This window comes from Hemicordylus capensis, chromosome 6 (genome assembly GCF_027244095.1).
Source record: "Hemicordylus capensis ecotype Gifberg chromosome 6, rHemCap1.1.pri, whole genome shotgun sequence".
NCBI classification, from domain to species: Eukaryota; Metazoa; Chordata; class Lepidosauria; order Squamata; family Cordylidae; genus Hemicordylus; species Hemicordylus capensis.
The window spans coordinates 165033451-165055606 of NC_069662.1; the positions used below are offsets into that span (position 1 = coordinate 165033451).

At 46.3% G+C, this 22156-nt stretch overlaps 2 protein-coding genes across 20 annotated transcripts in view; one reads left to right on the forward strand and one right to left on the reverse strand.

The window, feature by feature from the left end:
• The first annotated feature begins 528 nt into the window (after positions 1–528).
• On the forward strand, positions 529–2382 carry LOC128331752 (7-alpha-hydroxycholest-4-en-3-one 12-alpha-hydroxylase-like). The gene has a single exon (XM_053265565.1). It carries the CDS (start codon positions 529–531, stop codon positions 2059–2061), a length of 1533 nt encoding a protein of 510 aa, XP_053121540.1. The 3' UTR covers positions 2062–2382.
• A 14712-nt stretch (positions 2383–17094) lies between these two features.
• Positions 17095–22156, reverse strand: part of OBSCN (obscurin, cytoskeletal calmodulin and titin-interacting RhoGEF) — a 287341-nt gene continuing 282279 nt past the window's right edge. For all 19 annotated transcript variants that reach the window (XM_053262303.1, XM_053262302.1, XM_053262301.1 and 16 more), the window contains one exon: positions 17095–20337. In XM_053262303.1, the coding sequence (XP_053118278.1) occupies positions 20163–20337 (175 nt within the window). In that variant the 3' untranslated portion in view covers positions 17095–20162. The remainder of the gene's footprint in view (positions 20338–22156) is intronic.

The following is a 22156-nucleotide window of genomic DNA, read 5'->3' on the forward strand; positions in this document are numbered from 1 at the left end:
TGAAGGGTAACAGTGAACACCTGGAGTGCATTTCCCACAAGGTGGGAATTCCAAACCCTTACTGCTACCATGCAAAAGCTCTTAGACTCTAGGATTCCTCAGTCTACTTCAAACAGTGAGGATAATCAAAACAAGATCCTAAAGATTCATTTGGGAGGAAACGAACCTTCAGCAGGTGAGATTAACCGACATCCCAAATTTTATACTTCTTCCCCAGTTCTTATCCTCAGATACCACCTCCCTTTTCTCCCTTGCCAAATATTCTATTTTGCCCACTTTGTTCCAAGTAGTATGGATCCATTATTTAAATATAAGTACCGCTGGATAATGCTGCAGTGGAAATTAGTGTTCATAGGAGGGGTTAACTTCAACACTGCATACTGGTATGAAGCCAAGAATTAGCTCCACGTTTAGGTGTGAGGCTAAGAGTTAGTTCCGCCCTTTCTCGTAATCAGATAAGCCATGCTTTATAAACCATTGCATTTATAGATTGGCTTCTGCTGCTACTTTACTACAGAACTCAGAGAAATGACATTCTGGGTGACAGTCCTATGTGCCCTCTTAGCATGCTTACTGGGTGGGCTCTATCTGGCAGGGGCATTCCGCAAGCGGAGACCCAAGGAGCCTCCTTTGGATAAAGGCACAATCCCATGGCTAGGACACGGGCTGACATTCAGAAGCAACACTGCGAACTTCCTGAAAATGATGCAAAAGAAACATGGTGATATTTTCACAGTGCTAATTGGAGGCCAATATTTCACATTCCTAATGGACCCCCTCTCTTTTGGAAATGTTGTGAAGGAAGCAAGAGGCAAACTGGATTTTAGGGACTATGCATCAGAACTCGTTGTTAAAGTGTTTGAGTTTCATGCTGCTCCAGAAAGTCACGAGGTAGTGGAGACTGCCAGCACAAGACACCTCAAGGGGAATGGGCTAGGAGTGATGACTGAGGCCATGATGGAAAGTTTGCGCACAGTGATGCTTCATGACCTGGGCACGGCAGAAGGGCAGCGGCAATGGAAACAAGATGGCTTGTTCCACTTTAGTTACAATTTGGTTTTCCGGGCTGGATACCTAGCTTTGTATGGAAATGAACCGAATACAATGAAACAAGACAAAGAAGAAGCCAAGAGGTCTGACCTAGCTTTCTCTGAAGAAATATATGAGGAATTTCGCAAATATGACAAGTTATTTCCACGCTTAGCTTTCTCCATGCTGACTTATGGAGAAAAAAGAAAAGTTGAGCGTTTAAAGAGACTCTTCTGGAATATCCTCTCCGTGAAGGAAGTATACCAGAAGGACAACGTCAGTCAGTGGGTAAGTGACCAGAACCGGCAGCTGGCTGAGGCTGGGATGCCTGAATACATGCAGGACCGCTATATGTTTTTGCTCCTCTGGGCTGCTCAAGGTAACACTGGCCCAGCTTCCTTCTGGCTTCTTCTGCACCTTATGAAAAATCCCAAGGCCATGGAAGAGGTGAGGAAAGAAGTGGATGGAGTGATCAGGAAATCTGGCCAGGAGGTGAAGCCAGGGGGTGAAGCGGTTAAGATCACCAAAGAGATGTTAAGTGAGACGCCTGTCATGGATAGTGCCCTGGAGGAGACTCTGAGGATGGCGGCAGCCCCTCTGCTGATCCGGGTTGTGAAGGAGGACATGGAACTCAACATGAATGGTGGAAGGGTGTACAGTCTGCGCAAGGGAGACAAACTTGGGATTTTCCCCTATACGGCAGTACATATGGACCCAGACATTCACCCTCAGCCCCACGTCTTCAAATATGACCGGTTCCTCAGCCTAGATGGCACCAAAAAGGAATTCTTTAAGAATGGGGAAAAAGTGAAATATTATACCATGCCCTGGGGTGCGGGAGTTTCCATGTGTCCCGGACGTTTCTTTGCTGGCAATGAGATGAAACTATTTGTCTTTCTCTGTCTCGCATATTTTGACATGGAGCTGGTTAATAAGGATGAGGAAGTCCCTCCAATAGATGAGAGCCGCTATGGCTTTGGGGTAATGCAGCCCACGCATGATATCCAGTTAAGGTATCGGCTGCGCTTTTGATTGGCAGTGGGAGGAGAAAGAAAGCCTTTGTCATAATCCTGTGCATGATCAGTCCTGAACTCATTTATGGAGAAACCAAATACAGAAAGACGCCAAGTATACATTCATGTATGAAGAGGGAAGCTAAGAGGGGAGGGGAGGTGAAGTCATGTTAGTGATGAGCAAAGATCGTTGAATAATCCATCTTTCTATTTTCAGTATGTTATTTACCATTGTTGTGGAGTGAGGTTAAGGTTGGGGGCTTCTGACTATTTAAAAACCCTCCTTTCCGTGCAGATGTTCTATATCTAAAGCTAGGTCATTGGCCTTAAATTATCCATATTGGCATCAAAGTCAGGATTCCAGTGCTACCAACTGGTGTTTGAAAGAGAGATCAGGAAAGGGATACTGAAGCTAAGGGTTCTTTAGGAAGTCAAGCAAGGAAGGAGGCATAGCTGTTGTATCCTATCCTCATAGTCTGCAAAAGGTGGCCCAACTCCCCAAAACAGACTCTTCCTATGGCCCCAAAGCATCTTCTCGGTGACTATAAACCATGCACCCATGACTCTTGTTGTTTTTCTGCATACCCCTCACTTAGTGCTTCTCTCCAGATCTGCCTAAGCCTTGGAGTGAATATGTCCCGCAGCTCTGTCAGTACAATATTTGGTTTCCCAGGAAATTTCATTATTCAGTCTAGCCTCCATACATGTTAGCTTGAAAAATGATTCTTTTAGTGTGTGTTTTAACTCTATAAAATCTCTGGCCAAAAATCCCCAACTGGCCCAGTCCTTGGGGCCCATTCTAAAGTCTGTTGGCCCTTCTGCTCATCATCACTGCACTCCATTTTCCTCCGCTGAGACAACGGCTTTCTTCTCTTCTCATTGGACAGGTAAATATGGGGTCTCTCCTGTTCCTTCCTCCACTCCCTCTCTGTATCTTTTCACTGGCCCCGATTTATTTATTGATTATTTATTACATTTATAAACCACCCCATCCAGAGGCTCTGATCAGTGTACAACAACTTTTTTAAAAGACATAAAACCCACAATTCAAACACAATGCTAAAAACAATATAAAAACAAAACCATTTAAAACCAATTAAAATACTTTTAAAAAACCCACTTTACAAGCCTTGGAAGGCCAGGCCAAACAAATAGGGTTTTAGCGCTCTCTTAAAGGCCAACATTGAGCCTAAACTGCGGATATCTGCCGGGAGTGCATTCCATAGACCAGGAGCAGCTACAGAAAAGGCCTGGTTCAGAGTTGCCACCAGACGTACCGGTGGCAACTGGAGGCGGAACTCTCTAGATGACTTCAACGAGCGATAGGGATCATACTGAAGAAGGTGCTCTCTAAGGTAACTGGACCCAAGCCATTCAGAGCTTTACAGGTAATAACCAGCACTTTGTATTTCACCCGGAAACATATCGGCAGCCAGTGCAGCTGTTTTAAGACAGGCATAATATGGTCTCTCCGGGTTGCCCCAGAGACCAATCTGCCTGCCGCATTTTGAACTAACTGAAGTTTCTGAACTACATACAAAGGCAGCCCCATGTAGAGTGCATTGCAGTAGTCAAGCCTGGAGGTTCGACTGGAGAAGATTTGCTATTTCTACCCAGCCTGACTCGGATCTCTTTCTCCATCCCCTTCCCGTCCTCCACTCCCAAATAGAGCACATACATTCAAATAGCCAATATAGCAGAGGCCAAGTGTTAGTGCCCAGACAAATGAAACATCTTGTGTGTTCTGTGTAACGTGGGGATGTCCCACTTGTTTTATTTTATTCAAGCCTCTCTGTGTATTCAATAAAAGGTATTTTATTTGGATTTAAGCCTGTGGTTGTGACTTTCTGGGAAACTGCCTGCTTTATAACCCTAGCTAGAAAGGTTCCCAAAGGGGCCCAACAGCACCTTCTGATAACAAATCCTTCTCCCACCTGCCACTCCTCATATAAAGCTGCCTCCTACCGAGTCAGACCATCAGTCTGTCTAGTTCAGCACTGGTTCAATCACAGGAATGTTCTGAAGATAAAGAGGGAGATGGAGATCTTGGAACCTTGCTGGAGCTTTTGTAATAAAGGAAACCTAAATCCATCATTGTGGTTTTGTTTGCATGTCTATTTCCTTTACACCAAATACTCCTTTAAATAAAAACATAAGAACAGCCCTGCTGGATCAGGCCCAAGGCCCATCTAGTCCAGCATCCTATTTCACACAGTGGCCCACCAGATGCCTTTGGAGAACCCACAGGCAAGAGGTGAGGGCATGCCCTCTCTCCTGCTGTTACTCCCCTGCAACTGGTATCCAGAGGCATACTGCCTCTGAAGATGGAGATGGCCTATAGCCCTCCGACTAGTAGCCGTTGATAGACCTCTCCTCCATGAAGTTATCCAAACGCATCTTAATGCCATCCAGGTTGTTGGCTGTCACTACATCTCGTGGCAGAGAATTCCACAAGTTGATCATGCGTTGTGTGAAAAAGTACTTCCGTTTGTTGGTGTTAGATTTCCTGGCAATCAATTTCATGGGATGACCCCTGGTTCTAGTGTTATGGGAGAGGGAGAAGAATTTATCTCTATCCACTTTCTCCACACCATGCATGATTTTGTAGATCTCTATCATGTCTCCCCGCAGTCGTCTTTTTTCTAAACTAAATAGCCCCAGGTGTTGTAGCCTTATAAGGAAAGTACTCTAGGTCCCTGATTATCGTGGAGGCCCTCTTCTGCACCTTTTCCAGTTCTACAATGTCCTTCCTTAGATTTGGTGACCAGAATTGTACACAGTACTTCAAGTGTGGCCAGACCATAGTTTTGTATAAAGGCATTATAATATTAGCCATTTTATTTTCAATCCCCTTCCTAATGATCCCTAGCATGGAACTGGCCTTTTTCACAGCTGCCGCATATTGAGTTGACATTTTCAACAAGCTGTCCACCATGACCCCAAGATCCCTCTCCCTGTCAGTCTCTGACAGTTCAGATCCTATCAGCAAAGTTGGGGTTTTTCATCCCAATGTGCATCACTTTACACTTGCCAACATTGAACGGCATTTGCCACTTTGTCGCCCACTCATCCAGTTTGGAGTGATCCTTTGGGAGCTCCTCACAATCCGTTTTGGATTTCACTACCTGAAAGAGTTTGGTATCATCTGCAAATTTGGCCACCTCGCTGCTTACCCCTACTTCTAGATAATTTATGAATAAATTAAAAAGCACCGGTTCCAGTACAAATCCCTGGAGGACCCCACTTCTTTTGTGAAAACTCTCCATTTATACCTACCCTATTTCCTGTCCTTCAACCAGTTAGCAATCCACACATGTACTTGTCCCCTTATCCCATGACTGCTAAGTTTACTCAGGAGTCTTTGATGAGGAACTTTGTTGAAAGCTTTTTGGAAGTCTAGATATACTATGTCAACTGGATCACCTTTATCTACACACCAGGGCCCAGGGTGAACCAGCAGTTCCTGAAAACCACCAGTCTAAATTAGCCACCTCTGGGCTAGTAGTGTGTATGGTTCAGTTCGGCACACTGTTACAGACCTCCGGACCGGTTCGGCAGTCCGGAGGTCCGGATGGGCAGGGGCCTGTTACTAGCGCTCATCTCTTTTAAGCCTTCAGGAATAACGACGGGGGCAGGGGTGGCAGGGAGGAACTCTGCCACCCCAAGAAGATGTTTAAACAGAACAGCGCTGGAGGGGGGAGAGTGGCGGCGGGGCGGGGGAGTACTACCACCACCCCGCTTAAAGTAACAGGCCCCCCCGTGCCGGACCGGAGGGCCTCCGGACCTTGCACACCCCTACTCTGGGCTTATATAGTGGAGGAAGACTTGGCACGAATCCGATAGATTGCAGCACAGAGCTCATTTGAGGATCTATGCTCTGGCAGTGTGGACGACAAAGAAACAGTTCTTCTCTGCCCTTGTTGCTTCTGTAAATTCACATCCATCTGAGTTGTGTAGGGTTATGAGGAGGCTAGTTCATGCCCCCTCTGTCTTGAATTTGAACATGAAACCATCTGTCACTCACTTGGATGTTTTTAACAATTTGCACAGCAACCCCTCTTGTAGGATTGAATTGGATCACTTTCAGTTTGTTACTTCTGAAGATGTGGACAGATTTCTTCGGATTGTACGTTCCACCACTTGCTCTCTTGACCCTTGCCCAATTTGACTTTTTTTTACCTGGCAGTCAAATTATCAGAGAGGCAATTATTATACGTTATTTGAAGAAACCTGCATTGGATCCCTCAGAGTCAGTTAATTACAGACCTGTCTTACAGGCCTAATTACAGACCTATGATTGAGAGAGTGGTTGCTTCTCAGCTCCAGGCAGTTTTGGTTGACACAGATTATTTATAACCTTTGGGTTTCGGGTTGAGACTTGCTTTGGTTGGCCTGGTGGATGATCTCCAATTGGCCATCGACAGAAGGAGTGTGACTCTGCTGATCCTTTTGGATCTCTCAGCGGTTTTTGATACCATTGACCATGGTATCCTGCTGGGTCGCTTGAAGGAGGTGGGATTGGGTGGCACTGTTTTACAATGGTTCCGTTCCTACCTCTCTGGCAGATTCCAGATGGTGTCACTTGGAGATTGTTGCTCTGAAAAATGAGAGCTAAAGTATGATGTTCCACAGGGCTCCATACTGTCTCCAATGCTTTTTAACATCTACATGAAACCGATGGGAGAGATCGTCAGGAAGTTTGGTCTAGGATGCCATCAATAGTCTGATAACACCCAGATCTATTTCTCCATACCAACTTCATCAGGAAATGGCATGACCCCACTAAGTGCTTGCCTGGAGGCAATATTGGATTGGATGAGGGATATTGATTGATTGATTTGATTTGATTTGATTTGATTTGATTTGATTTATATACCACCCTTCCAAAATGGCTCAGGGCGGTTTACAACAGAATAAAAACAAGTAAAATCAGTTAACAATTAGAATCAAAACTATAAACACAGAATAAAACCAACTAAAACATTCAAACAGCTAAAAACCCTGGAGAACCAGGGCCAATATTAAAACAGTTAAAACAAATTAAAAACCCTGAAAGGCTAGGCCAAACAGATGGGTTTTAAGGGCTCTCCTGAAGGTCAACAAAGATTTAAGAATGTGGCTTTCAGCTGGGAGTGCATTCCACAGCCCAGGAGCAGCTACAGAGAAGGCCCGCCTCTGAGTCGCCACCAAACAAACCAGTGGTAACTGGAGACGGACCTTTCTCAGATGACCTTAATGTGCAGTGGGGATCATGTAAAAGAAGGCTCTCTCTAAGATATCTCGGGCCCAAGCCATTCAGGACTTTAAAGGTAATAACCAGCACTTTGTATTTTGCCCAGAAACATATCGGCAGCCAGTGTAACTGTTTCAAAACAGGCATAATATGGTCTCTCCGGGTTGCCCCAGAGACCAATCTGGCTGCCGCATTCTGAACTAACTGAAGTTTCTGGACTACGTACAAAGGCTGCCCCACGTAGAGTGCGTTGCAATAGTCAAGCCGGGAGGTTACCAGCTGATGCACCACTGTTTTGAGGTTATCCTCTTCAAGGAATGGGCACAGTTGTCGAATCAGCCGAAGCTGATAGAGAGCACTTCTGGCCATGGCCTCCACCTGAGAAACCAGGGAGAGGCCTGGGTCCAGGAGTACTCCCAAGCTGCGCACCTGCTCCTTCTGGGGGAGTGTAACCCCATCCAGACAAGGAAGATCTAACTCACCCCTCAGATTCTGAGCCCCCACAATGAGCACCTCCGTCTTGCTTGGATTCAGCTTCAGTTTGTTATCCCTCATCCAGCCCATTACTGCCTGTAGGCAGGCATTTAGAGAGTGAGTGCCATTTCCTGAAGAAGGGAGGGAGAAGTAGATTTGGGTGTCATCAGCATACTGATAACATCCAGCACCAAACCTCCGGATGACCTCACCCAGCGGTTTCATGTAGATGTTAAAAAGCATTGGTGACAGAATGAAGCCCTGGGGGACTCCATATAACAGCTCTTGTTTTGAGGAGCAACTGTCACCAAGCTCCACCATCTGGAATCTACCTGAGAGATAGGAACGGAACCACTGCAAAGCAGTGCCCCCTATCCCCAACTCCCCCAGGCGATCCAGAAGGATACCATGGTTGATGGTATCGAACGCCGCCGAGAGATCCAGAAGAACCAGCAGAGTCACACTCCCTCTGTCGATTCCCCGGTAAAGGTCATCCATCAGGCTGTCTCAACCCCATAGCCAGCAGTAAAGCCAATTTGAAATGGGTCTAGATAATCAGTTTCCTCCAAGACTGCCTGGAGCTGGTCGGCCACCACCCTCTCAATCACCTTGCCCAGCCAAGGGAGATTGGCCTGTAACTGTCCATCGCTAAGAGGTCCAGGGAAGGCTTCTTTAAGAGTGGTCTAACCATTGCCTCCTTCAGACAGGGGGGCACCCTACCATCCCTCAGCGAGGCATTTATGATATTAACTAGGCCACCTCCAACAATCTCCTTGCTAGATAGAAGCAGCCAGGTTGGGCAAGGATCCGGAGAACAGGTGGTAGGCTGCATCACCCCAAGCAGCTTGCTCACACCCTAAGGAGTCACAGATTGAAACTGATCCAATCTAATACTGCAAGAGGGATTGCGGGATACCTCCTCCATAGACCTTGCAGAAATAGTGGAGTCCAAGTTGGCCCGAATACAGGAGAACTTATTCGCAAAGAACCCATTAAAGGCATCACAGCAGAGCAACTCCGGGGACTGATTGGAAGTAGAAGGAGCAGAAACCAAACTCCTCACAACCCAGGATAGCTCCGCCGGGCATGAACCTGCAGCTGCAATGTACGCAAACCAGAATCTCTTTTTCGTCGCGCGCACTGCCACCGCATAAGCCTTCAAATGGGTCACATGTTGAATCCTGTCAAATTCAAACCAAGTTCTCCTCCACTTGTGCTTTAGTCGCCTACCCAACCGCTTCAGCCCCCGCAGCTCCTCAGTATACCAAGGGGCCATTTTTGCCGCAGGTTGGAAGGGACGCTTAGGAGCAATCATGTCTAAGGCCCTGTTGAGTTCCCTATTCCAGGTTCCCACCAGGGCATCGACAGAATCACCGGCTGCACCAACGTCAAAATCCTCAAAGGCCTTTTGAAATCCCGCTGGGTCCAGCAGCATTTTTGGACGAACCATCCTAATAGGTCCACCACCCCTGCAGGGGTGGATTGCAGCTGTGAGACCAACCTTAATCAGGTAGTGGTCCGTCCATGACAATGGGGAAACCACTGGATCCCCCACCCACGGAACACCCCCCTGGTCTGAACAAAAGACCAAATCGAGTGCATGGCCGGCAACATGTTGGTTCAGAAACTAATTGGGATAGGCCCATAGTTGTCATGGCCGCTATGACCTCCTGAGCCACACCAGAAAAGCCAGCCCCGAAGTGGATATTGAATTCCCTCAGCACCAAAAGTCTAGGAGACTCCAACACCAACTCCGAGACCAGCTCCATCAGCTCAGTTAGGGAGTCAGTTGGGCAGCGGGGTGGATGGTACACCAACAGAATCCCCAATCTATCCCTAGTTCCCAACCTCAAAAATATGCACTCAATATAAGTCAGCTGTCTCACAGGGGCCCTGGTAAGGGAAATGGTATTCTTATGGACCACAGCCACTCCACCCCCCCACCCCCCGCCCACTTCCCCTGGCCTGTTCCACAACAGAGTAACCTGGTGGGAGAAGCTGAGCCCACACGGGACCACTCGCCTCCCCCAACCAGGTCTCAGTTATACATGCCAGGTCAGCTCCCTCATCCACAATCAAATCGTGGACAATTTCAGTCTTATTCTGAACTGACCTTGCATTGCAGAGGAGCAAGGCCAGATTGTGTGGGTCGTTGGAGCTGCTCCCCAAGGCCGAAGAGTTGACAGAACAGTTGGAAGTGGAAACAGTTATTAAATTACTGACTTCCCTTCCCCTGTTAACGGCCAGCTGCTCTGCCAGCGCCAATTCTTCTATTCCCCACCACTACAGTAATAGCTGCCCCCAAACTACCAGGCACACCCCCAGAACCATCCCACTCAAGAGAGCCCAAACACATATCTGCAAAAGGCCTGGCCCAACCCAACCCCCCAGCCCTCAGTCCCATCCCCGAAGGCCCACCCCCAAAGGCTGGCCCCCTTTGGTAGCCAGCCTTGGTGGCTGCCTACAGGCGGCTTGACGGCCACGCCGAAACCTTTGGTGAGCCTCCTTGCTTTTAAGCTTGCAAGCTCCAGAAGCCACCCCGCTCATGAGCAGCTCCCAGGACAGGCAGCAGGTGGTAGAGCTCAGCAATCTGGGAGGCTGGCAACCAGCCAGCTGGAACTTGGCAGCCAACAAGCAGGCTGCACTCCATCTGTGCTGGAATGTCCACAGGAAGCAGAGGGGCTAGATGGTGAGTCCCAGCAAGGCAGATGGAATGGCCCTGCTCCCCCTGTTACCTTCCCACTTGCTTCTGGCAGGTCTCCTTGCTTGAGCTGATATGAGTTGAATCAGAACAAGACGGAGGTACTGTGTGTAGGGAGTTGGGATCTGAGAGATGGTTTAGATCTGCCTGTTCTGGATGGGGTTACACTCCCACTAAAGGATCAGGTTAGTAGTCTGGGAGTGCTCCTGGATCCCCAACTCTCCCTGGTTTCTCAGGTTGAGGCTGTGGCCAGGAGTGCTTTTTTATCAGCTTTGGCTGATACGCCAGATACGTCCATTTCTGGAGACAAATGACCCTAAAATGGTGGTACGTATGCTAGTGACCTCTAGGCTTGACTACCGTAATGCACTCTACGTGGGGCTGCCTTTGTACATAGTTCAGAAACTATTATTGGTTCAGAATGCGGCAGCCAGATTGGTCTCTGGGTTTATCCGAAGGGACTATATAATACCAGTTTTGAAAGAACTGCACTGGCTGCCGATAGGTTTCCAAACAAAATACAAAGTACTGGTTATTACCTATAAAGCCTTTAATGGCTTAGGTCTAGGGTACATAAAAGAGTGCCTTCTCTGTCGTGAATCCTGTTGCCTATTAAGATCATGTGGAGAGGTCTGGTTATGGTTGCCATCAACTCGTTTGGTGGCCACTCGGGACTGGACCTTCTGTGTGGCTGTGCCATGTGCGCTCCCTGCTGAAATAAGAGCATCTCCTTCTCTGTTTGTTTTTAGGCGGACCCTGAAGACGTACCTATTTTCCCAGGCCTTCAACTGAGACCAATTTTAAAGTTATAATGTGTTTTTATCTATTATGATTTTTATCTTTTTATTAATTTTAAATGTTTTATTTTTTATATCTTAATTCTGTATACCGCCTGGAGATTTCTATATTAGGTGGTATATAAATTCAATAAATAGTAAATCAGTCAGTCAGTCAGTAAAAAAATAAATAAAATAGGAATGCTGCCTGTAGTCTCAGCTTGCCAGAAACCCTGCAGGAGTGGAAGAGACCACCTGCTTCCCAGGCAGACCCTGGTGAGAGCCTGTGTGACTGACTGTCTGGTGCTGCTGTTGCTGCCTGCCTGCTTCCTGCCCACTGGTGCCCGCTGCTTGACTTATGGGACTGTGTCTGTTGCTGCTCTGTGGGGAGTTTGTGCAGGACTGGCGCCCAGGGTGAATCAGCAGTTCTTGAGAACCCTCAGCCCAGACTAGCCCCCACTGGGCTTATATAGGAATGCTGCCTATGGCAACAGGGTTGCCACTGAAGGGGTAACACCAAAGTGGGCTACCCTTTTGGGGGAGCCTCTTCAGGGGATAGCAAGGGTGAGGGCCAATCCCCCTGGCCAAGAACATACGTGTGTGCGCGTTCTGTTTTTGTGGTAGTTTGTGTGTGAGTATTTTATAGTTTGGCTTCTGTTTTAAGTCTTGGGTGAGGTTGTTTTATAATGTGTCTGGGTTTGTCTGGGGGTGGGGGCGTATCCACTGATTATGGGGCAGCTGTTCCAGTGGTGGTGGGCAATCGAAGAAGTAACGTTGGCAATGCAGCAGCCCATTACAGGGGGTGGGAAATCAGAAATCTCCTAGCTGTTTCCCCTTCCGGAAATCCTGCCAGCTCTTTGACCTTGGGAATCAGTGCCAACCACCCACAAAAGCTCACCTTGCTCCTTTGTAATTCTAAGTCAGTCGGGAATAAATCAGAAATCATCCACGATCAGATTCCAGAGGAAGTGGCTAATCTGGTATGTATCAGAGAGACTTGGTATGTCTTGATATAAAGGACTTTGGCTGATGCTGGGAACTGGCCAGTTGCATGTCCTGTTTGGAGGAAGTAACTTTGGTCAAGAACAGGCTGAGGCCTAAAGGGGGATTTCTAACTGCTTAAAGTATGCTACTGTATTGGCTTGCAAGGCAACTTTCACAAGAAACAAGAAAGATGTGACAGCAGCTAGGTGTCATAGCCCAGACCTCTGAGTCAGAGGAGGAGCGGGAGGACTTGGTTGGGAGAGCAGGCTCAGAAGCACAGCAGGAGGACCTGGCTGTGAGAACAGACTCTAGAGCTGACGTGAAGCAGCAGCAGACAGGGGAATCTGAACAGCTGGCAGAGATGAGGGCTGAGGAGCCTGATCAAGAGGAAGCGGGAATTTCACCTGTGTTAAGAAGACATCTCGAGAAAGGCTCAGTGGGAGAAACGCAGGCATAAGATCTCGCGGGAGAGGGAATAGAAATGCTGAGTCAGGACAGTGCGATTGGCTGCCGGTTATCTCGAGCCCTATATCAAGCGGATGCTGTTCCTGAGATGGTACTGTCAGCAATGTTGCCTTCCGCAGACAGTGTTCCTCGAACTTATAATGGTTCACCCTTTCTTGTTTCAGCCTGTCCTTGTTCTGTTCCTTCCTTGCTCCTATGTTTCAGTTATTGCTCAGATATCGTAGAGTGGGGTACCTAGTTTAGTTTCAAGGGGACTTTATTTTTGTTTATACTACTTTATCTTTGAGAGTCATTCTTCGCTTTCATCCGTGCAGCTAAGCTGCTACTCTAATTGACAGAATTTCGATCTTGATTCACAGAAGTGGAGCTGGAGGGATCATAAATCCTGTCGGGTCAGCCGTGCCAACAGATTTACGACACTAGGCTACAGCTGGCCCGCCAGAAATAAGGCAGCAGAGGAACATGGGCCAAATCACAAAGAGTATTTCCAAAAAGTACCACGCATAGAGCTGAAAAGTGAAAGTTACAGTCAAGAGGAAAGCTTCTCGTCTGTGTGACCCATGAGGACAAAGGAGAGGACTTCATGGACCTCAGACAATCATGAGAACCCAAGTGGATGTCATGGCCCAAAGGCATGTGCCTTTTCACCCAGCCGCTGAAAAGGCACATGCCAGATGTCCAATGGCTGAACCCAAGGTAAAGGAGAGGACCTGAAGTGCGAACTCGAAGCAGAGACCAGAAGCCTGTTGGAAAGCAATAGCCAGGAGGAGGTTACCGGGAACTGTCAGCTCGGCAGATCTTGCCCATCCTTGCCCAGCTTGGAATATAAAAAAAAGACGGCCAGACCTGGACTGGGGATCAGCCTCCATCAAAACTCATAGTGTACCTGGGCGCCTGTCCTTGCAGTTGGTCAGCACTCTGCATGTTTGAACCTTGCTAGCTCAAAATCCTGGCCAGACTCTGACCTAGCCTTGTGTATGTATCATTTATAGGCAGAGGATTGTCTTTAATGGTCTTGGAAGCTGCAGGGTGTTATCAGTATGCTGATGACACCCAAAACTATTCCAATCTGCCAGTTCGGGATGGGGGTCACAGTTCCCCAGAAGGAACAGGTACACAGTCTGGAAGTGCTTCAGGACCCAAACATCTCCCTGGTGTCCCAGTTTGAGGCGGTGGCCAGAAGTGCTTTCGATCAGCTGAAGCTGATACGCCAGCAGAGTCCTTTTCTTGAGATAAACTATATCTGGTAACCTCCAGACTTGACCACAATGTGCTCTATTGTGGGGCTTCCTTTGTACATAGTCCAGAAACTGCAGTTGGTACAGAATGCAGCAGCCAGGTTGGTCTCTGGTCATCTCGGAGAGGCCATATGACTCCTGTCTTGAAAGATCTACGCTGGCTGCTAATGTGCAAAGAGAAACCTTTTTAAAGTGATGATTCTCTTTATTGAGTGTGGGGGAGAGCAACTGGCCCTATCCAGCCTCAGCACAGCATCCCTCCAGCAGGTATTGTGGGTGTCTATCTTATGTTTCTTTTCTTTTCAACTTTTGTTGAAAAGCGGTATATAAATATTGGTTGGCTTTGTCTCCCTCCCTGGTTATATGTAAACTTTTCTATTCCATAAGGCTTTTTGTAATTGATTGTATAATTGACTCTTACATTAGAAATTCGATTAAGGCTGCGATCCTATGCATACTTGAGAATATGCTTCATTTATTTCAGTGGGGCTTAATTCCAAGTAGTGCATAGGATTTTTACTGAGATTAAGCTAGATTTGCATGTTTATCTACTTGAATAATTGTTGGCATCTTAAAAAAACTATGGTGATTAGCAATTTTCCTTTTTATATTTCTCTGTAAGCCACATTGCAATAACTGTGTCTGTGAAATGCCTCTGAATACCAGTTGCAGGGGAGCAATATTTATTTATTTATTTAACATATTTTTATGCCACCCAAAACTTACCTAGGAGGAGAGGGCACATGCCTTCATCTCTTCCCCATGGGCTTCCCAAAAGCACATAGTGGGCCTGGGTCAGTGTGTAAATGAAACAGGATGCTGGACTAGATAGGCCTTGGAACAGGCCCAGCACAACTGTTCTTATGTTCTTAAAACAAACTCTTTCATATGTTTTAATAGCTTATAATAAGTCATAAGGGCTAACAATAACCTTAGCATGAACACAGTCCAGCCAAATACTAAATGCTTTGGGATGTAACTTACATTCTTTCCTAAAGAAGTTGCCTGCCTGAATGTTTTTAAAAAAAAAAAAAATCAAGTCCATGATAAATGCTCTAAGCCTTAGGTGTTGACTATTTGCATGTGACCTCTCAAGATCCTTCAGTCTCGCCACACTATATAATACTATATAATACAATCATGCACATGCGTGACATGCACATTGCTGCAATGCTCTCTATGTGTGCCTGCCTTTGTATGCAGTCCGTAAACTGCAGTTGGTACAGAATATGGCATCCAGGTTGGTCTCCAGGTCATCTCAGAGAGACCATAATACTCCTATACTAAAAGAGCTACACTGGCTGCTGATAAGTTTCTGGGCAAAATAAAGGTTTCCGGTGCTGGTGATAACCTATAGAGCCCTAAGCAGTTTAGGCCCTGGGTATTTAAGAGAACGTCTTCTTCGCCATGAGCCCCACTGCCCTTTGAAATACTCTGGAGAGGTCTGTTTGCAGCTGCCTGCAGCCCGTCTGGTGGCTATGCAGGGATGGGCCTTCTCTGTTGCTGCCCTGGGACTCTGGAATAGTGCATCCCTGTCGAGATGGGAGCTGACTCATCTCTGACAACTTTTTAAGAAGTCCTTGAAGACTTACCTTTTCACCCAAGCTTTTAAATTTAATTGTGGTTTTAAATTGTTTTATGTTGTAAGCTGCCCAGAGATGGAGGTTTGGGGTGGCATACAAATTTGATAAAATAAATAAATAAGTGGGGTGCTGAGGGGGATCCCTCCGGGGGTGTGTGTGGCCCATATGTCCCTTAGGTCCAGACTCTAAAATTACCTAGCCACACCCCTGCAAACAAATGGACACCCATGGATAGCACAGGGGTAAGAGCACATTTAAGAGCACATTTGTGTGGGAATGGGGATTGCTGGCACATTACCCGGGTACGTCATCTTCAACTTTGAGAACACCCGAGCAAGGATTGAATATTTACAGATTCTGAAGATGGAGATGAATTCTGAAGAATGCCAACTCTAGCAACTTCAGCTTAGAATGCCAAGAGGCAAAAACAGGGATAGAGACTTTACCAGTGACAAGTACCCAAAAACTGGTACTGGCTCTTCAAATTCTTCCACCCCCACCCCCATCCCTTTTAGGGATGTGCTCAAAATGCGATTCAACGCCCAAATCACAGCACAGTCCCTTTAAAACTGAGAGCTTACATGGCCCCTTTTAACACAGAGGAGAGCAGGTCCATACCTGCTGCTCCTCTGCTTGCCACCACTTATATAAGCGCAGCGCTCCCCGCCTCCCCAGCTATGATTACACACCAGCAGGGCATGATCCTTTGCATGTGCAGCATCCATGTGCATGCTGGTGTCTCGCAGGGACAGCTGGGAGACATCCCGCCTGTCTGCAATCATAGCTGGGAGAGCACTGCGATGACCAAGGTAGCGGCGAGTGGAGGAGGGGCAGGTACGGACCTGCTCTCCTCCATGTTAAAGGGGCTGTGTAAGCCCTCCGTTTTAAAGGGATTGTGCTACGATTCTGATTTTTAATCGCATTTCGAGCACATCCCTAATCCCTTTTGGCCTTATTCTTGTTGAGAAACGTTTAAGAATGGGGTAAAGACGGAAATGGAAAAATCCCATTTAGGGCTGTCATAAGAACATAAGAACAGCCCTGCTGGATCAGGCTCAAGGCCCATCTAGTCCAGCATCCTGTTTCGCACAGTGGCCCACCAGATGCCGCTGGAAGCCACAGGCAGGAGTTGAGGGCGTGCCCTCTCTCCTGCCATTGCTCCCCTGCAACTGGTACTCAGAGGCATCCTGCCTTTGAAGCTGGAGGTGGCCCACAGCCCTCCGACTGGCAGCCATTGATAGACCTCTCCTCCATGAAGTCATCCAAACCCCTCTTAAAGCCATCCAGGTTGTTGGCTGTCACCACATCCTGTGGCAGAGAGTTCCAAAAGTGGATCACGCGTTGTGTGAAAAAGTACTTCCGTTTGTTGGTCCTAGACCTCCTGGCAATCAATTTCATGGAGTGACCCCTGGTTCTAGTGTTGTGTGAGAGGGAAAAGAATCTCTCTCTCTCCACTTTCTCCACACCATGCATGATTTTAACTGACAACTGACCATTCTGGCCTGGATATTGTTTTACCCTGTTTCCACTTGTTACTAACACAAGAAACTCCTCCTAGTTCCCACTACAGCACAGTCAGAACTAACAACTCTGGCATAAACTCTTTATTAAAATAATTTATTTAAGAGAACAGCATCGTGTTCATCAGTATCTTCAGTCATGCTCAAAATGCATGCAAACAGGAGAGGAACAGTATCACTCCATTCACATCATATACATAAGAACAAAAATGAGTCCAGATGCTTAGATTTTTAAAACAATCCTTTCTTAAAATAAAAACATTTTCCCTTCACACATGGTGATTGGTTTCCCCTTCACATAGAAGCTCAAACAGTTAAACCGCAGCAACATTTCAAAGATAGCAAGTGCCTAAGTCCAGGGGTGTTTTATGGCAACTCTTTCCTTCCCTGAAAAGGAGACTCTCATCTTGCAGGTATGAATGTTCCAAGGAATATTCTGGTAATGCAGCTAATTTAGTTTCAGTACTGAGAGTCTTTGCACTAGATGGAAACGACTTATTCTGCAATTCAAAGCTCCACAGTCTATTTTTTCCAGCCTGATTCAAGTTCCTCTGGGGCACTGAGTCAAACATATTGGGATGCTCCGTCTAAAATACCTTTGGAAACCACACTTCAGTTCTCAGCACTGTTGAAGCATTGTCATAAGGACCTGTGCTCTGTATGCGTTTGAGCCAGCATTTCTGTCTATGAAGTTGACAGTGTTTGACACTGAAGTGATGGGTTTTATTGCATCCTAAAATAACAACCTAAATAGTTGCATCATCCTTCAATAGCACTAGATTATCAGCAGATAGAGACTTTCACCAAAGTCCATGGAACTGCCCCTTCTCAGCAGTTTAGAACATGATCCAACCAGTTCCATGAACTTAGCATGCTGCAAGATAGATAGCAAAGCAAGTAATGCAACTCTGAAGAGCACGCTGATCAATGGATTGTTTAGCCTCCTAAATGGGAGAAAATCAGAAGGTTGCCAGTCATTTGGCTTCTCTGAACGACTGGCCACACACATTGCCAACTCGACAAGTTAAAACCAGCAGGCTTGGAACACATCATTTACTTTTGACTGTTCTGCCAGGAGCAGCATGCCAAGTCTGAATTCAGCAGTGGAACAAAGAACACTTTATTGCAGATTAGATTACAATTGTACTTCAGAAGGAATGGCATTGCAGCCAAGCCTTGTTTTTTTTTTGCCAAAAAGACACCCAGGACTACAAGACAGCCCTACCTGTGTTAGAGCAAAAGTTTCCAAGGACTTGTTCAGATAATAAGACTATGAAGGATTCTCCTATGTGGACAAATCTCTTTACCTGTGGAGACTGCGCACAAGGAGATGTTTCTGACTTTCCAGCCACCAGGAATTAACGGGACCTTAAAGCAAGAGAGAGCTCACAGGATGTCGGTGGTATCTCTTGCTTCTGTGGTTCCACTGGAGAAATGATGCCCTTGAACCCCAACAGAAAAGCAGGCATCCCTGAAGCAGTCAAACAGGTGCATTCAGCATTACAGATTTCACTTAATGATATTCTGTCTCCCGACTCCATTTATTCCACACTCCCCTTGTGTCATTCAGAAGCATTAAAGATGCATTTACATCAGCCTCAACACATCATCTTAAATTTTCTGTAATTGTAGCAAGTATGTTCCACTTTAATTATTGTGTTTATTTTAAGTAACTGGCCACACCATCCCTCAAGAATTTTGAAACTAATCTGGAACATAGGAACATAGGAAACTGCCATATACTGAGTCAGACCATTGGTCTATCTGGCTCAGTATTGTCTTCCCAGACTGGCAGCAGCGGCTTCTCCAAGGTTGCAGGCAGGAATCCTTCTTGGCCCTATCTTGGAGATGCTGCCAGGGAGGGAACTTGAAACCTTCTGCTCTTCCCAGAGCGGCTTCATCCTCTGAGGGGAATATCTTGAAGTGCTCACACATCAAGTCTCCCATTCATATGCAACCAGGGCAGACCCTGCTTAGCTATGGGGACAAGTCATGCTGGCTACCACAAGACCAGCTCTCCTCTCCTGACAGCAACAACTGATGGAAGGGTAAGGCTTACCTTTTTGAAATAAGATTTTTCTGTGGTACAGGACATGTAGGGTTGCCACAGGGACATATGCAACATGCCAACCCTGTAGGCCAACTCCACTGCCAACCCAAACAAGGAAGACTCCGCCAGCTTGGAATGCACTTATTTGATCTTGGCTGTTCCAGCTTACCAGATCTGATTTCCACAGCAATAAGGGGGGGACATTTTTTAAATTATAGATTAGCGTCCAATTGCATTTAATGAGGAATTGCTTTATCAAACAGCCAAGATTGTTCCTCTGGGCTATCAGATTCCATTAGGAACCCTGGTGCTCCCCAAACATTCTCTAAGGGACTTCTCATGAGTGTGGAGTTACATTTGAAAACTTTGGATGTAAAAATCCTACAAAGCACGGAAAGAAAGTTTTTGTGTTTTTTTTTAAGACAAGCTCCTACCCACTATTTCAGGTGATGATTTTCAAGTCATTAAGAAATCATAAAAAATTTCCAAGGGCTTACATAGTTTCACTTTTGAATCACAGCCTGGAAAGGGTGTAACAGGACATGCAACATAATCCTAAAACTTGATAGCTTAAAGCATCCTCTGAAAGTGGCTCCTGTCCAGACTAGTATCTCCTTTAAAAACAAAACCAAATCCAAGAAAGGAAATTCCATAAGTTCGTTTGGCAGCTTTCATTCCATTGTTGAACAGGGACAGAAGTTTCCCATAATGCTTAACCTGCCTTCTTCCTCTAGTTGAAACCCATTTCACTTCCTCCTGCCCGTATTAACCACAGTTGTTCCACTCCACAATAATAGTTTCAGAAACACACACTTGTAAGATAAATAAAACCTGTCCATGAACTTTGACTTGGTGTCCTCCTCATTCATGACGACACATGGATTCTTGTAATTGCGTATGTCAGAAATATACACATTAGCCACAACGCTCTAATTCAGCCGATCTGCACCTCAAACGGCAGAAGAAGCTGCCCATCCCGTTTCAGTCCAGAAGTAAAAAATAAGAATAAATTAGGCACCAGTCAAACATTCTTAGCAGTGAGTGGGATGCAGGGATGGAAGAGAACCTCACGGCCCTCGTGTCTGCATGTGGTTTACTACACAGTCATCAGGCCATACTTGGAACAAAGCAGGGCCCTTTTTCTCTCCCGCTCGGCTAAAAAGTTCCGCAACTTGGTGGGGGAGAAAGTAACTGTGGCTTGCTGCCTCTCATCCAGGCCTGTCTCCTGCAGCCAGGGGGACTGAAGGCATTCAGCTGCTGATGGCCTCCTCCTAGCAGAGAAAAACAAGGAGGGGGTCAAGGAGGGTCGGATGAAAGGAAAGCATCGAAATTCAGACAAGGCTTCTTTTCCTCCCAGAGAACTGGCTTTTGAAGTCTCTGAGGTTCAAACTAGATGTTACTTTAAGGATGCAGTTGGGACTGCCATGCTTAGGTTTTATTCAGTTGGCTCCCAATGTATTTAACCCTTTCCCAACTTCAGCCCTGGTCCTTATCTGGATGAGAGTCACACTGCTGTTATTTGCCCTGAAATGGGAGCTTTTTAACCAGGCTTAATAGGAGAGGGAGGGAGGGAGGGGGAGGGAGGGAGAGAGGTCCTGATCAGATCTCCCTCTGTCTCCACACCACGGTCCTGATCAGCTGCTGTTTACTGAATAAAAACCAAGCATGCTAGCCCATCTAGTTTGTCTGAGAGTGGAGGGACGTGACGCTAGTTTGTTTAGAGAGATTAATCATGCTGTGGACACTATGAGGTCATTCACACAATCAAAAACTGTGTTCTTCCTGGGTTTGGGAGCTAAATTTTCAATTGTGTGGACACCTGGGCAGCTTTTCCTCCTACCTTGCTTCCACACAATCACTTCTTCCCAGGTTTTCCTCTTACTTTGCTTCCACACAACTGAAAATTGGGAGCACAGCCAGGGTTGCTAGATTTGGCTGATTTTTAGCCAAACTTTGGGTTACAGCCCATTTTACCCACGAGTATACCCCTTGGATCCTGGCAACCTTGGAGCACACACAGCTCCCAAACCCAGGTAGAACACAGTTTTTGATTGTGTGAATGACCTTTATATTTACTTAACATTTGCTTTGTATTAAGAAGGTATTCCACCAGACTTCAGAAAGGGCTCAGTGGTGGATCACATCCTTTACATGCAGAAAGTCCCAGGTTTAATCCTACCGTCTCCTTAAAATCAAGGGTTTTCAAATGTGGGTCCCCAGATGTTGTTGGACTACAACCCCTATCATCTCCAGACTGAATGGCCCTTGGGTGATGGTAGTCCAGCAACATCTGGTGACCCACACTTGAGAACTCTAGTATTACACAATCTCAGGGAACAGGAACAGGGTGCTTTCCAGATTACACACTACAACAGTGTCACTATGTGTCCGTTAAGTGTGCTTCCGTACTGCCTGTGTTTTGACATCACAGTCCCTGTGCTGTCAGCAAGGTGCCATTCACATTTCCGATACTTTTTTCCAGGTTTTATCTTTGCATTATAGTGCTACAAAGTTGCAAAAAATAGCTGTGTTTTCCCGTTGAAGAAGATTTGCGCATGCTAGAAAAGACTGCTCCCCTTGCTGGTGGCTTTGCGCAAACCCTTTATTTATGGTTTCAATACGATCCTGCCAAGCCAAAGTAAACTACCACTATTGTAGCAGGTAATCTGGAAAGCGCCCAGGAGCAACTCTTGCCTGAAGCCTTGGAGATTTGCTGGCAACTGGAGTAATAAACAGTACTGGACAAGGCAGACCAACAGACTGCCTCAGTATCAAGCAGCTTCATATCCAGCTTGCGGGAATGTTGCTGCCATTGAATCCATCACATTCAATTGCTTTTGTTCTTATCTCTCATCAGAAATCCAACACAATCAGAATTTCAGGGGTTCCAATGAGAGTATAGGGGGTAATTGTCTGCTATCATATTTTCAGAAAGCTAGATGTTTAAAGCCTGCCCAGTCTATGAATAGATTAGTCCAATGCATCTCAGCCTTGTTTGATTCCTGCCACTCAGTGACTGATTCTAGAGTGGGAGCAGAGCTTGGTTAAATTGGTTAAAAAAAAAAAAAAAGACAACCTTAAGTAAGACCT